Source organism: Mobula hypostoma, chromosome 23 (genome assembly GCF_963921235.1).
Source record: "Mobula hypostoma chromosome 23, sMobHyp1.1, whole genome shotgun sequence".
NCBI classification, from domain to species: Eukaryota; Metazoa; Chordata; class Chondrichthyes; order Myliobatiformes; family Myliobatidae; genus Mobula; species Mobula hypostoma.
Window position 1 is genome coordinate 3,588,329 of NC_086119.1, and position 13,350 is coordinate 3,601,678.

At 47.3% G+C, this 13,350-nt stretch overlaps 1 protein-coding gene across 1 annotated transcript in view; it reads left to right on the forward strand.

Annotated features, from left to right (window-relative positions):
- The window catches only part of smtnl (smoothelin, like), a 37,006-nt gene extending 26,930 nt beyond the window's left edge, over nt 1-10,076 (forward strand). The window contains exons 5-8 of the mRNA XM_063031489.1: nt 1,807-1,977; nt 4,783-4,903; nt 8,064-8,215; nt 9,734-10,076. Coding sequence (XP_062887559.1) covers nt 1,807-1,977; nt 4,783-4,903; nt 8,064-8,215; nt 9,734-9,860 — 571 coding nt within the window. The 3' untranslated portion in view covers nt 9,861-10,076. The remainder of the gene's footprint in view (nt 1-1,806; nt 1,978-4,782; nt 4,904-8,063; nt 8,216-9,733) is intronic.
- The last annotated feature ends 3,274 nt before the right edge of the window (nt 10,077-13,350 follow it).

Sequence of the window (13,350 nt, forward strand, 5' to 3'; positions counted from 1 at the left end):
AGGCAAGGCAGCAGATGTTGTCTACATGGACGTTAGCAAGGCATTTGATAAGAGCCTGCATGGGACGTTGGTCCAAAAGTTTTAGTCGCTTGGCATTCAATATGAGATTGTAAATTGGCTTAGACATTGGCTTTGTGGGAGAAGCCAGACAGTGGCAGAGGGTTGCCTCTCTGACTGGAGGCCTGTGACTAGTGATGTCCCACAGGGATCACTGCTGGGTCTGTTGTTGTTGGTCATCCATATCAGTGATCTGGATAATAATGTGATAAACTGGATCAGCAAATTTGTGGATGACACTAAGATTGGGGGTGTAGTGGACAGCAAGGAAGACTATCAAAGCTTGCAGCGGGATCTTGACCAGCTGGAAAAATGGGTTGAAAATGACAGATGAACTTAATGCAGACAAGTGTGAGGTGTTGCACTTTTGGAGGGTAGGTCATACATGGTGAGTGGTAGGGCATTGAGGAGTACAATAGAACAGAGGGATCTGGGAATATAAATTTATAACTTCTTAAAAGTGGCCTCACAGGTAGTTTTGTAATAAAAGATTTTGGCATATTGGAGTTGGGATGTTATGTTGAAGTTTATAAGATGTTGGTGAGGCCTAATTTGGAGCATTGTGTGCAGTTTTGGTCATCAACCTACAGGAAAAATGAAAATCAGGTTGAAAAAGAGCAGAGAAAATTTCCAAGGATGCTGCTGGGACTTGAGGACCTGTGTTAAAGGGAAAGATTGAATAGATTAGGGGGCCGTCTCTATTTCCTGAGGAGACTGTGGTCCTTTAACATCTGCCGGACGATGCTGAGGATGTTCTACGAGTCTGTGGTGGCCAATGCTATCATGTTTGCTGTTGTGTGCTGGGGCAGCAGGCTGAGGGTAGCAGACACCAACAGAATCAACAAACTCATTCGTAAGGCCAGTGATGTTGTGGGGATGGAACTGGACTCTCTCACGGTGGTGTCTGAAAAGAAGATGCTGTCTAAGTTGCATGCCATCTTGGACAATGTCTCCCATCCACTACATAATGTACTGGGTGGGCACAGGAGTACATTCAGCCAGAGACTCATTCCACCGAGATGCAACACAGAGCATCATAGGAAGTCATTCCTGCCTGTGGCCATCAAACCTTACAACTCCTCCCTTGGAGGGTCAGACATCCTGAGCCAATAGGCTGGTCCTGGACTTATTTCATAATTTACTGGCATAATTTACATATTACTATTTAACTATTTATGGTTCTATTACTATTATTATTTATGGTGCAACTGTAACGAAAACCAATTTCCCCCGGGATGAATAAAGTATGACTATGACTATGACTTAGAACATAGAAGACTGAGGAGAGATTTGATAGAGGTAAACAAAATTATGAGGAGTATAGATAGCGTAAGTGCAAGCAGGCTTTTTCCACTGAGATTGGGTGAATAGGTAATGGGTTAAGTGTGAAAGGTGAGATGTTTAAAGGGAACATGAGGGAGAACTACTTCACAGAGGGTGGTGAGAGTGTAGAACGAGCTCCCAGTGCAAATGGCAGGTGTGGGCTCGATTTCAACACTTAACTGAAGTACATGGATGGGAGGGATATGGAGGGCTATGGTCTGAGTGCAGGTCGATGGGACTAAGTAGATTAAGGTTCAGCACATATTAGATGGGCTGAAGGGCCTCTTTCTGAGCTATAGTTTTCTATGACTTTATAGTAATTGTATGTATTGCACTGTGCTGCTGGCAAAAAAAACCAAACAAATTTTACAATGTATATCAGTGAAAATAATCCTGATTCTTATGTGCTGGTCTGTTTCCCCACAGTGTCCTCGACCTTTACCCAGGCGTGAACGCCAAATCGCGGTCACCACCACCAACAGCACCTCGCCAGGGGGGGAAGAGGCCTCAGCTGATGCGGTCACAGACACTGCCGCGGACATCAGCACCCCAGTCCAGAAAGGCACTCTTTGAGAAGTTTGAGCCAGAAGGCAGCAGGTTAGAGCTCAGCCCACAACACAGTAGACAGGGAGGGTAGTACTCACTCTCATCTTCACAACCTGGGGCCCACGGATCCCTCGGTTAATGATGGGGTCCACAGCATAACAAGGGTTGCGAACCCCTTTCTTAAACCCAAGAGACTCAGCAGATGTTGGAAATCCAGAGTAACACAAAGTGCTGGAGGAACACAGCAGATCAGGCAGTATCTATGGAGGGGAGTAAATAGTCACTGTTTCGGGCCGAGACCCTTCATCAGGACTGGAATGGAAGGGAGCAGAGGCCAGAATAAGAGGTTAGAAGGAGGAGTACAAGTTGGCAGGTGATAGGTGAGACCAGGTGAGGGGAAAGGTGGGTGGTATGAGTGGGAAGCTGGGAAGGTATTAGTGGAAGAGGTAAAGGGCTGAAAGGAGGGGAACCAGAGGGAGGTGATGGGCAGAATAGGAGGGGTGAGATAGGAACCACAATGCGGAATGAAAGAGGAGAGGGGTGAGAAATTATTTAAAGTTAGAGAATTGGATATTCATGACATCAGGTTGGAGGCTATTGAGACAGAATATGAGGTGTTGCTCCTCCAACTTGAGTTTGGCTTCATCATGGCATTAGGGGAGGCCATGGGCCTTGTCAGAATGGGAATGGGAAGTCGAATTGAGGCAACACTTACAGTACGCTGGAAGAACTCAGCAGGTCAGGCAGCATCAGTTAGAAACGATGAGTCGATGTTTCGGGCCGGAACCCTTCGTCAGGACAGAAGAATGAAGGAGGGGGAAGGATTTGAAGAATGCTTGTAGGTTCAGTTGAAAGACCAGTAATTTGAAAGACACAGGGGTGGGGGAGGGGAAGCATTGACATCATTGGCAAGAAAACAATGGGTAGTAGTAGAAGGAGGCGGAACCATGAGGGAGGTGATAGGCAGCTGGGGGAGGGGGCCCACCGGCTTCCGGATCCAGCACATTATCCTCCGCAACTTCCGCCACCTTCGACAGGACCCCACCACTAAGCACATCTTTCCCTCTTCACCCCTCTCCGCTCTCCGCAGGGATCGGTCCCTCTGCAACTCCCTTATCCGCATGTCCATCCCCACGGATCTCCCACCCGGCACTTATCCCTGTAAGCGTAAGTGCTACTCCTGTCCCTACACCTCTCTCTTGCCACCATTCAGGGCCCCAAACAGTCCTTCCAGGTGAGGCAACACTTCACTTGTGAGTCTGTTGGGGTCATCTATTGCATCCGGTGCTCCCGGTGTGGCCTCCTCTACATCGGTGAAACCCGACGCAGATTGGGGGACCGCTTCGTTGAGCACCTCCACTCCGTCTGCCACAACAGACAGGATCTCTGCTTCCCACTCCCATTCAGATATGTCCATACATGGCCTCCTCTACTGCCATGATGCGGCTAAACTCAGGTTGGAGGAGCAACACCTCATATACTGTCTAGGTCGTCTCCAGCCCCTTGGTATGAATATAGAATTCTCCAACTTCCGGTAATTCCCTCCCTCGGCCCCCCCCCCCAGCTGCCTATCACCTCCCTCATGGTTCCGCCTCCTTCTACTACTACCCATTGTTTTCTTGCCAATGATGTCAATGCTTCCCCTCCCCCACCCCTTTGTCTTTCAAATCACTGGTCTTTCAACCGAACCTACAAGCATTCTTCAAATCCTTCCCCCTCCTTCATTCTTCAGTCCTGACGAAGGGTTCCGGCCCAAAACATCGACTCATCGTTTCCACTGATGCTGCCCAACCTGCTGAGTTCTTCCAGTGTACTGTAAGTGTTGCTTTGATCCCAGCATCTGCAGATTATTTTGTGTTTAGGAAGTCGAATTGAAATGGGTAGCCACTGGGAGCTCCTGCTTTTGTGGCGGACAGAGTGAAGTGGTTTTCGAATCTGTGTCAGGTTTCACTGATGTAGAAGAGGCCGCACCAGGAACACAGGTACAGTAGATGTCACTCACATTTGGAGCTCTGCATTACTCTCTGTCCAAGACTGCCCTGTTTTACAGCCCCCTGCCGGACTCAACAGCACAGGAACCCCGATGCAGATCTCAGTGTGGTGTATATAGTCCCTGTGACACTAGCATCACGGAGGGAGGGTCACACCGTGGGAGGGGTGGTACTGACGGAGGGTCACACTGTGAGGGGTGGTATTGAGGGAGGGTCACACTGTGGGAGGGGTGGTACTGAGGGAGGGTCACACTGTGGGAGGGGTGGTACTGAGGGAGGGTCACACTGTGAGGGGTGGTATTGAGGGAGGGTCACACTGTGGGAGGGGTGGTACTGAGGGAGGGTCACACTGAGGGAAGGTCACACTGTGAGGGGTGGTATTGAGGGAGGGTCACACTGTGGCAGGGTGGTACTGAGGGTGGGTCACACTGTGAGGGGTGGTACTGAGGGAGGGTCACACTGTGGGAGGGGTGGTACTGAGGGAGGGTCACACTGTGGGGGGGTGGTACTGAGGGAGAGTCACACTGTGAGGGGTGGTATTGAGAGAGGGTCACACTGTGGGGGGGTACTGAGGGAGGGTCACACTGTGGGAGGGGTGCTATGTGGGAGGAAGTGGTACCAAGGGACAGTCAGAAATAAAATACAAAATTATATATCCACACAAAATACTGACCAGGCTAGGGTGAAAATGCAGGAAACGGGATTCATTGAGATATCTTTCAAAGGTCCAACACAGTTATGATGGGCCAAATGGACTTCCTGTCACTGGGTGCTGCTCAAGGGGCGGTTCAATTGGGGATGGCCAGGCTGACAACAGTGGCGGGCAGAGGGTGTGGTTCACTTTGTCTGTTTCCTCGTTCCTCAGGGGGAGAGTCGGAGTTTCAAAGGGAAAGCTCCAGAGGTCACAGAGTTTTGGAGTGGCTAGTGCGAGCAGCATCAAACAGATCCTCCTGGAGTGGTGTCGCTCCAAAACGATAGGGTACAAGGTGAGACGGAAGGAGACAGTCGCAACTGACGCACCCAGTTGATTCTGCGGGCAGTATGGTAGTGTAGCAGTGAGTGTAAAACTACTACAGCACCAGCTATTGGAAGATTAGGGTTCATTTCCCACTGCTGTATGGAGTTTGTGACCCTGTGGAAAATTTAGAGAGGGTGCAGAGGACATTTACCAGGATGCTGACTGGATTAGAGAGCGTGTCTTATCAAGAGAGGTTGAGTGAGCTAGGGCTTTTCTCTCTGGACCGAAGGAGGATAGAATATATAAGATGACATGAGACATAGGGTGGACCATCAGAGACTTTATCCCAGGGTGGAAATGGCTAAAATGGTCATAACTTTAAGGTGATTGAAGGAAAGTATAGGGGGGAATGTCAGAGGAAGATTTTTTTTACACAGAGGCAGGTAGTTTCTGGACTGTTCTATATTCTACATAACATTAGCCAGGCTACACTTGGAGTTTTGCATGTACAGTAGTTCAGAATCAGGTTTAATATCACAGGCATATGTTGTGAAAGTTGTTAACTTTGCAACAAGCAGAACAATGAAATACATGATATTAGAGAAAAAACTATGAATTACAGTAAACATATTACAGTAATCCATTCAGAAAATCTTCTGGTGGAGATGAAGAAGCTGTTCCTGAATCATTGAGTGTGTGTCCTCAAGCTCCGGATGGTAATAATGAGAAGAGGGCATGTCCTGGGTGACAGGGGTCCTTAATGAAGGACGCCGCCTTTCTGAGGCACCGCTCCTTGAAGATGTCCTGGAGATTACAGAGGCTAGTGCTCATGATGGGGCTGACTAATTTAACCCCTTCTGTTCTGGACGCAGAGTTTCAGATTGATGGGTTCACCATACACCTCTCCGTAGTTCAAAGTTCAAAGTAAATTTACATTTGTATTATCAAAGTACATATATGTCACCATTAACAATCCTGAGATTAATTTTCGTGTGGACAGACTCAATAAATCTAAAGAATAATAACCATAATAGAATCAATGAAAGACTGCCCAACAAGGGTGTTGAAGCAGTGTATAACAGACAACAAATAATGCAAATACAAAAAGAAAAGATAATAATAAATAAATAAATAAATAAGCAATGAGTATCAAGAATATGAAATGAAGAGTCCTTGAAAGTGAGTCTGTTGTTGTGGGAACATTTCAATGAAGGTATCCCCACGGGTTCAGGAGCCTGATGGTTGAGGGGTAATAACTGTTCCTGAACCTGGTGGTGTGGGACCTGAGGCTCCTGTATCTTCTTCCTGATGGCAGAAGTGAGAAGAGAGCACATCCTGGGTGGTGGTGAAGGTGGTGGGGAGGGGGGGGTTCTCTGACAATGGATGCTGCTTAGTGGAGGGGGACGGCTTTACTCATGATGGACTGGACCACATTCACTACTTTTTGTAGGATCTTACATTCAAGGGCATTGGTGTTTCCATTCCAGGCTGTGATACTCTCCATCACATATCTATATAAATTCTAGTTTCACATTACAGGCAAAGTTGTGATTAAGCTGGAAAGGGTGTGGAAAAGATTTACAAGGACTTTATCTGGAACGGAGGGCTTTAGTTATAAGGAGAGATTGGATAGGTTGGATCTGTTGAAGGAGGATGAAGAGTGACATGATAGAGCTAAATAATATTGTAAGAGGTGTGGATATGATAAACAGCCAGTCGTTGTTTCTCACAGTCATGATGTGCCATGTCAGATGACATCATCGTTATGTGCCGTGTCCAATGACATCATCGTTATGTGCCGTGTCAGATGACATCATCGTTATGTGCCGTGTCAGATGATGTAGGTGATTATGGTGACCATGATTGTTCTTGGCAAATTTTTCGATAGAAGTGGTTTGCCACTGCCTTTTTCTGGGCAGTGTCTTTACAAGACAGGTGACCCCAGCCATTGTCAATACTCTTCAGAGATTGTCCGCTGTCTGTGGTCGCATAACCAGGACTGGTGATATGCACCAGCTGCTCATATGACCATCTGCTCCCATGGTTTCACGTGACCCTGATCGGAGGGTGGGCTGCTAAGCAGGTGTCACACCTTGCCCAAGGGTGGCCTGCAGGCTAGCAGAGGGAAGGAGCACCTTGCACTTCCTTTGGTAAAGACCTATCTCCACCCCACAACCCACTTCTGATAGTAGGCTGTCTAAAACTGGAACGCATAGGTTTTAAAGTGACAGCCAGGAGGTTTAAAGATGAGGACGAGGAGTGAAGGGTGAGATTGACCTTGGACTAGGTTAAAAAGTCAGCACACATAGTGGGTTGAAGAGCCTGGAATGTTCTATGTTATTGAACAGTTGGTGTCTGGAATGAATTACCAGAAGAGGGCAAGTGGGATTAGTGTGGGTAGGTGTGGACAGGTGTGATGGCCAGTGAGTGGGATTAGTGTGGACAGGTGTGATGACCAGCAGATCTATTGGGCTGAGGGGTCTGCACAACTGTAAACAGGACAGTGCCAAGGGAGCTTTACACTGGATCTAATCCATGCCTGTCTTCAGACTCTGATGGGAGGGAACTTTGCCTGTATCTGGGTCTAGTCTATGTCTGTTCCTGTGTCTAGTCCGTGCCTGTGTCTGTGTTAGTCCGTGTCTGTGTCTGGTCCATGTCTGTGTATTGTCATGTCTGTGTCTAGTCCGCGTGTATGCCTGGTCCGTGTCTGTGTTTTGTTATATCTGTGTCCAGTCCATGTCAGTGTCTGTGTCAGGTCCATGTCTGTGTTTAGTCATGTCTGTGTCTAGTCCGTGTCTGTGTTTAGTCATGTCTGTGTCTAGTCCGCATGTATGCCTGGTCCGTGACTGTGTTTAGTTATATCTGTGTCCAGTCCATGTCAGTGTCAGGTTCGTGTCTGTGTCAGGTTCGTGTCTGTGTTTAGTCCGCGTGTATGCCTGGTCCGTGTCTATGTCTAGTTATGTCTCTGTCCAGTCCGTGTCCGTATATGTGTCCAGTCCATGTCCATGTATATGTCTCGTCTGTGTCTGTGTCTAGTTCATGCTGTCTGCTCTGAGAGTTGTAGATGAAAGAATGTAAAGAATTACTCTACCACCAGCCAGAACTGAGTAGCTGGGATGGAAACTATTGTTAATGACTGAGCCTTTGTACTCGGACATGGATTATAAATTTCAAATGTTTCTCTGCAGCTCATTGACATCCAGAACTTCTCCTCCAGTTGGAGCACTGGAATGGCATTCTGCGCCCTCGTCCACTCCTTCTTCCCTGAGGCTTTTGACTACAATGAGCTCAATCCCAGCGACCGCAAGCACAACTTCGAGCTGGCGTTCGGCACGGCTGAGTGAGTACCATCCCCGTATATCAGGGGCCATAAACATGGGGGGGGGGGTAGACAATCGAACATACAGGGACCACAATCCTTGGAGCCTGCTGGGGATTGTGATGCACTCTGCAGTTGAATATCCCCACTAATTCTGACTGTGTTGGGTACGAGGCTAGGACCTTTGCACATAGTTAAATGTTTCCTGTATTAAAACAAAGAATGGTTGTTTGGAACATAGAACACAGAACAGCAGAATACAATATGGACCCTTCGGCCATGATGTTGTGCTGACCTTTTAACGTACTCCAAAATCAATCTACCCTTTCCCTCCCACCTAGCCCTCCAATTTTCTACCATCCATGTGCCTCTCTAAGAGTTTCTTAAATGTCCCTGATGAATCTGCCTCTACCACCACTCCTGGCAGGGTGTTCAACACATTCACCATTCTCTGTGTGAAAAACTTACCTCTGACATCCCTCTATATTTTCCACCAATCGCCTTAAAACGATGCCCCCTCACCTTAGCCACTTCCACTCTGAGACAAAGTCTCTGGCTGCCCACTCAATCTAGCCTCTTACCATCTTGTAATTATCCCCAGTGTGCGACGAATGGGGCTGCAATGTGATCGACATTTCCACGTACTCGGAATCTGCTCTGACATGTTGTTTAGGACACAAAACGCAACAGAAACAGACACATTCAACAACTACAAAAATTAAAGATTATATAAAAATGAAGTTAGAGGTTAACTTCATGTGGGGTTGTCTGGATGCTCAGGAACTAGCTGTAATCTGAGGGGGGGATCTCATTGAAATCTATCAAATGTTGAAAGGCCTGGATAGAATGGATATAGAGAGGATGTTTCCAATGGTGGGGAAACCAGAGGACACAGCTTCAGGATAGAGGGACGTCCCTTTAGAACAGAGATGAGGAATTTCTTTAGCCAGATGATGGTGAACTTGTGGAATTCATTGCTGCAGACGGCAGTGGAGGCCAAATCATTGGGTATATTTAAAACGGAGGTTGATAAAGTTCTTGATTAGTTAGGGTGTCAAAGGTTACGGGGATACGGAGGGAGAATGGGTTTGAGAGGGATAATAAATCAGCCATGATGGAATGACAGAGAAAACTCGATGGGCTGAATGGTCTCATTCTACTCCCATGTTTTATGGTCCTGCCTGAAGGGGTCATGGATTTGAGCTTCATTCCATAAGTCCAACACCTCCAATGCCAGCAACATTTGAGGGACCATTTTTGGGAAGTTAAATACAGTCTCCTCCCCTCTCGGGAGGACATTCCCACCATGCTGGAAGGCAGGAGAGCTCCCCTGAGGCTCTGGCTGTCACTGTCCTTCAACGACCACCACCAAACCTGAACCACCGGTCATTATCACACCGCTCTCCAGGACCTTGCCCTGCAGAGACAGCCGCCTGACAGGCTCCCTCTCCTTCAGGGACAACCCCAAGGTATTGTAGTGTCGGCAGAGGCTGGGGAAGTGCTGTAGGAGTCAGAGTCTTGTTTTTTCTCATGTTACAGGAAGCTGGCACACTGCGACAGGCTAATTGAAGTGGAGGATATGATGGCGATGGGGAACAAGCCCGACCCCATGTGTGTCTTCACCTACGTCCAGTCGCTCTACAACCACCTGCGCCGCTTTGAATGAGGCCACCCCCTTGCCAGAGCGGTGGCCAAGCAGCACTGGTAATCCCAGCTCCAGGGGCGCGGTGCCAGGGGATGAACAAATCCCGAACACCATCTCCCGCTGACACAGGGTACAAGCACCCAACGCAGATTGCACCAGGATCGTCCTGACCCACTCCGAAGTAGCATCTTACTTTAAAGATTACAATAAAAAGAAATTTCACTTGTATTGTCAGGAGAACTTTCCGTACGAAACCAACTCTGAAATTTGGTGGCAGGCAGTGAGAACTGCTGTTGTCTCAGGGTGATTCTTTAGCTTTCTGTCCTGAGATTTCTCAGCAACACACACAATGCTGGAGGAACTCAGCAGGTCAGACAGGATCTATGGAGGGGAATAAACAGTCAACGTTTTGAGCCAAGACCCTTCCTGGAGGTCCTGATGCAAGGTCTTGGCCAAAATGTCAACTATTTATTCCCCTTTGTAGATGCTGCCTGACCTGCTGAGTACTAAGATAAGACTGAGGCTTTATAAAGCATTGATCAGACCATGTCTGGAGTATTGTGATACTACATATCTGCCCACCCAACCTATGCCTCTTATCGACTTGTACACCTCTATCAAGTCACCTCTTATCCTCAGTATGGTGCAAACCACACAAGTTACAATAGAAATATCAAATAAATAAATAAACAGACCAAAGAGAGTGAAAAATAGTAAGGTAGTGGTCATAGACCATTCAGCAATCCCGTGTCAGAACTCACAAGTTGCCACCTGCTGCAAAAGGGCAACAATCATAATGGTGCCCAAGAGCAGGGTGAACTGCCTTATCAACTACCATCCAGTGACACTCACATCTACGGTGCTGAGGAGCTTTGAGAGGCTGGTTATGTCCAGAACTAACTCCTGACTCAGGAAAGACCTGGACCCGCTGCAATCTTCCTATCACCACAATAGGTCTACAGTGGATGCAGTCTCATTGCCTCTTCCAGTACTGTACCTGGACAATGTGTCAGACTGCAGTTTATTAACTACAGCTCAGCATGTAACACAAATATTCCTAGAGTTCTGATCAAAAAGCTCCAAAACTTGGGCCTCTGTACCTCCCTCTGCAACTCGCGCACCACAAGGATGTGTGTTTAGCTCATTGCTCTACTCTCTCTACACCCATGACTATGTGGCCAGGCACAGCTCAGATGCCATCTATAAGTTTGCTGATGTTGGTGGAATTTCAGATGATGACAAGGAGGCGTACAGCAGTGAGATAGATCAGCCAGCTGAGTGATGTCACAGCAACAACCTCGCAATCAACATCAGTGACACCGTAGAATTGATTGGGACTCCAGAGAGGGTAAGATGAGGGAACACACACCAGTCCTCCTGCAGGGATCAGAAGTGGAGCGAGTGAGCAATTTCAAGTTCCTGGGTGTCAACATCTCTGAGGATCTAACCTGGGCCCAACATATCGATGCAGTTTCAAAGAAGGCACAACAGCAGCTACATTTCAGTAGGAGTTCGAGAAGATTTGGTATGTTACCAAACACACTTGCAAATTTCTTTAGATGTACCGTGGAGAGCATTCTAACTAGCTGCATGGGTGGTGGGTGTGGGGGGGGCGGTGCGGTGGCTACTGCACAGGATTGGAAAAGGCTGCAGAAAGTTGTAAACTTACTCAGCTCCATCCTGAGCACTGGCCTCCTGAACATCCAAGACATCTTCAAAGAGCAGTGCCTCAGAAAGGCGACGTCCGTTATTAAGGACCCCCATCACTCAGGACATTCCTCTCCTTATTGCTACCATCAGGGAGAAGGTACAGGAGCCTGAAGGCACACACTCAACGATTCAGATAGATAAATAGACATACTTTATTGATCCTGAGGGAAATTGGGTTTTGTTACAGCTGCACCAACCAAGAATAGAGCATAAATATAGCAATACAAAAACTACAAACAATCAAACAACAATATGCAAACTATGCCAGATGGAAATAAGTCCAGGACCAGGGTGTCTGACCCTCTACGCAAGGAGCTGCAAAGTTCGATGTCCACAGGCAGGAACACCCAGTGTTGTATCTCGGTGGAATATGGCCAGAGTCCAATAGCAAAAAGTTCAATATCCAGGCTACAAACACGTTCCTCGATCGTAATATGACCAGGATTGCACCATCCGTTGTTAACCAGAACAGCAAGCCCCCAACTCCTTTACGCTTACCGCTCTCAGTGCACTTCTGGTCACACCAAACGATCTGGAAGCCCTCCGTAGAAAAGTTTTGGTCGGGTATATCGTCGTGCAGCCATGTTTCAGTAAAACACATAACACTGCTCTCCCGAAATGTTCTCTGACTCCCGGTTAGCGCCGTCAACTCATCCATTGTCAGGAACAGCTTCTTCCGCTCCACCATCAGATTTCTGAATGGGCACTGAACCCATGAACACTACCTCACTACTTTTAAATTTGTTTTAATTTTTACGCTACTTTTTAAATTTAACTGTTTAAATATATATATATATATATATACAATTCTTACTGTATTTTACAGATTTGTTATACATTTCAACCAACTGTTGCCACAAAACAACAAATTTCATGACATACGCCAGTGGTTAAACCTGATTCTGAATCTGCATCTCACTGGCTATTTTGGGAGCATGGAAGGGGACGTAGACCTGGAAATCCGCCCTCTCGAGTTCCTACTAAGCATGTTTATTAAGCTGTTCATGAAATCATGTCAGACAAGCACGGATGAGAAATAGCTCCTAACATGTTGTGTTGAAACCAAGCAAAACGCTGCTGAGACAGGAGACATGAGAATCCATGAGAAGAGCTCGGAAGTGTCTACAGGGAGCAAGGTAGCTCCTGCCTTGTATCACTCACCTTTCACTGGAACTAGTGACCCAAAACATCAGATCCGTTTCTCCCTCCATAGGTGCTGCCTGACCAGCTGCGGTTTTCCAACGTTTATTCGATTGTGGACAAGACCCGCTCTTCTCCAGTTCGAAACCCTATTAACTGTTGCTTAAAATGTGCTGTCCTCTGTCGGCTGCACGACATGGATCTGAGAGGACTGCTTCAAAGTACATTAATTATGTACACAGAATACAACTCTCTCCAGATTTGTCCTCCCGCAGGCATAGAACGTACAGGCCATTCGGCCCATGGTGTTGTGCTAATCTTTTAACCTACTCTATAAGATCAATCTTGGCCGGCTGGTGGTGTAGTGGCATCAGCACCAGACTTTGAAGCGAAGGCTCCCGAGTTCGAACCCAGCCGGCTCCCTTGCACGCTTTCCATCCATGCGGGGTTGAGTGTCGAGCTAGCAACTTGACCTCGTAAAAATAAAGCCTGCTTAAAAAAACGCCGTCAAATGACAGCGTCCCGATGACTCCACTCAGAGTAAAGGGCTTTCTTCTTCTTCTTTCTTCTTCTATAAGTTCAATCTAACCATATGGACCTCTATTTGCCAATCTAAAACTCTCTAAATGTCCTTTATGTGTCTGCCTCAACCCCTGACAAG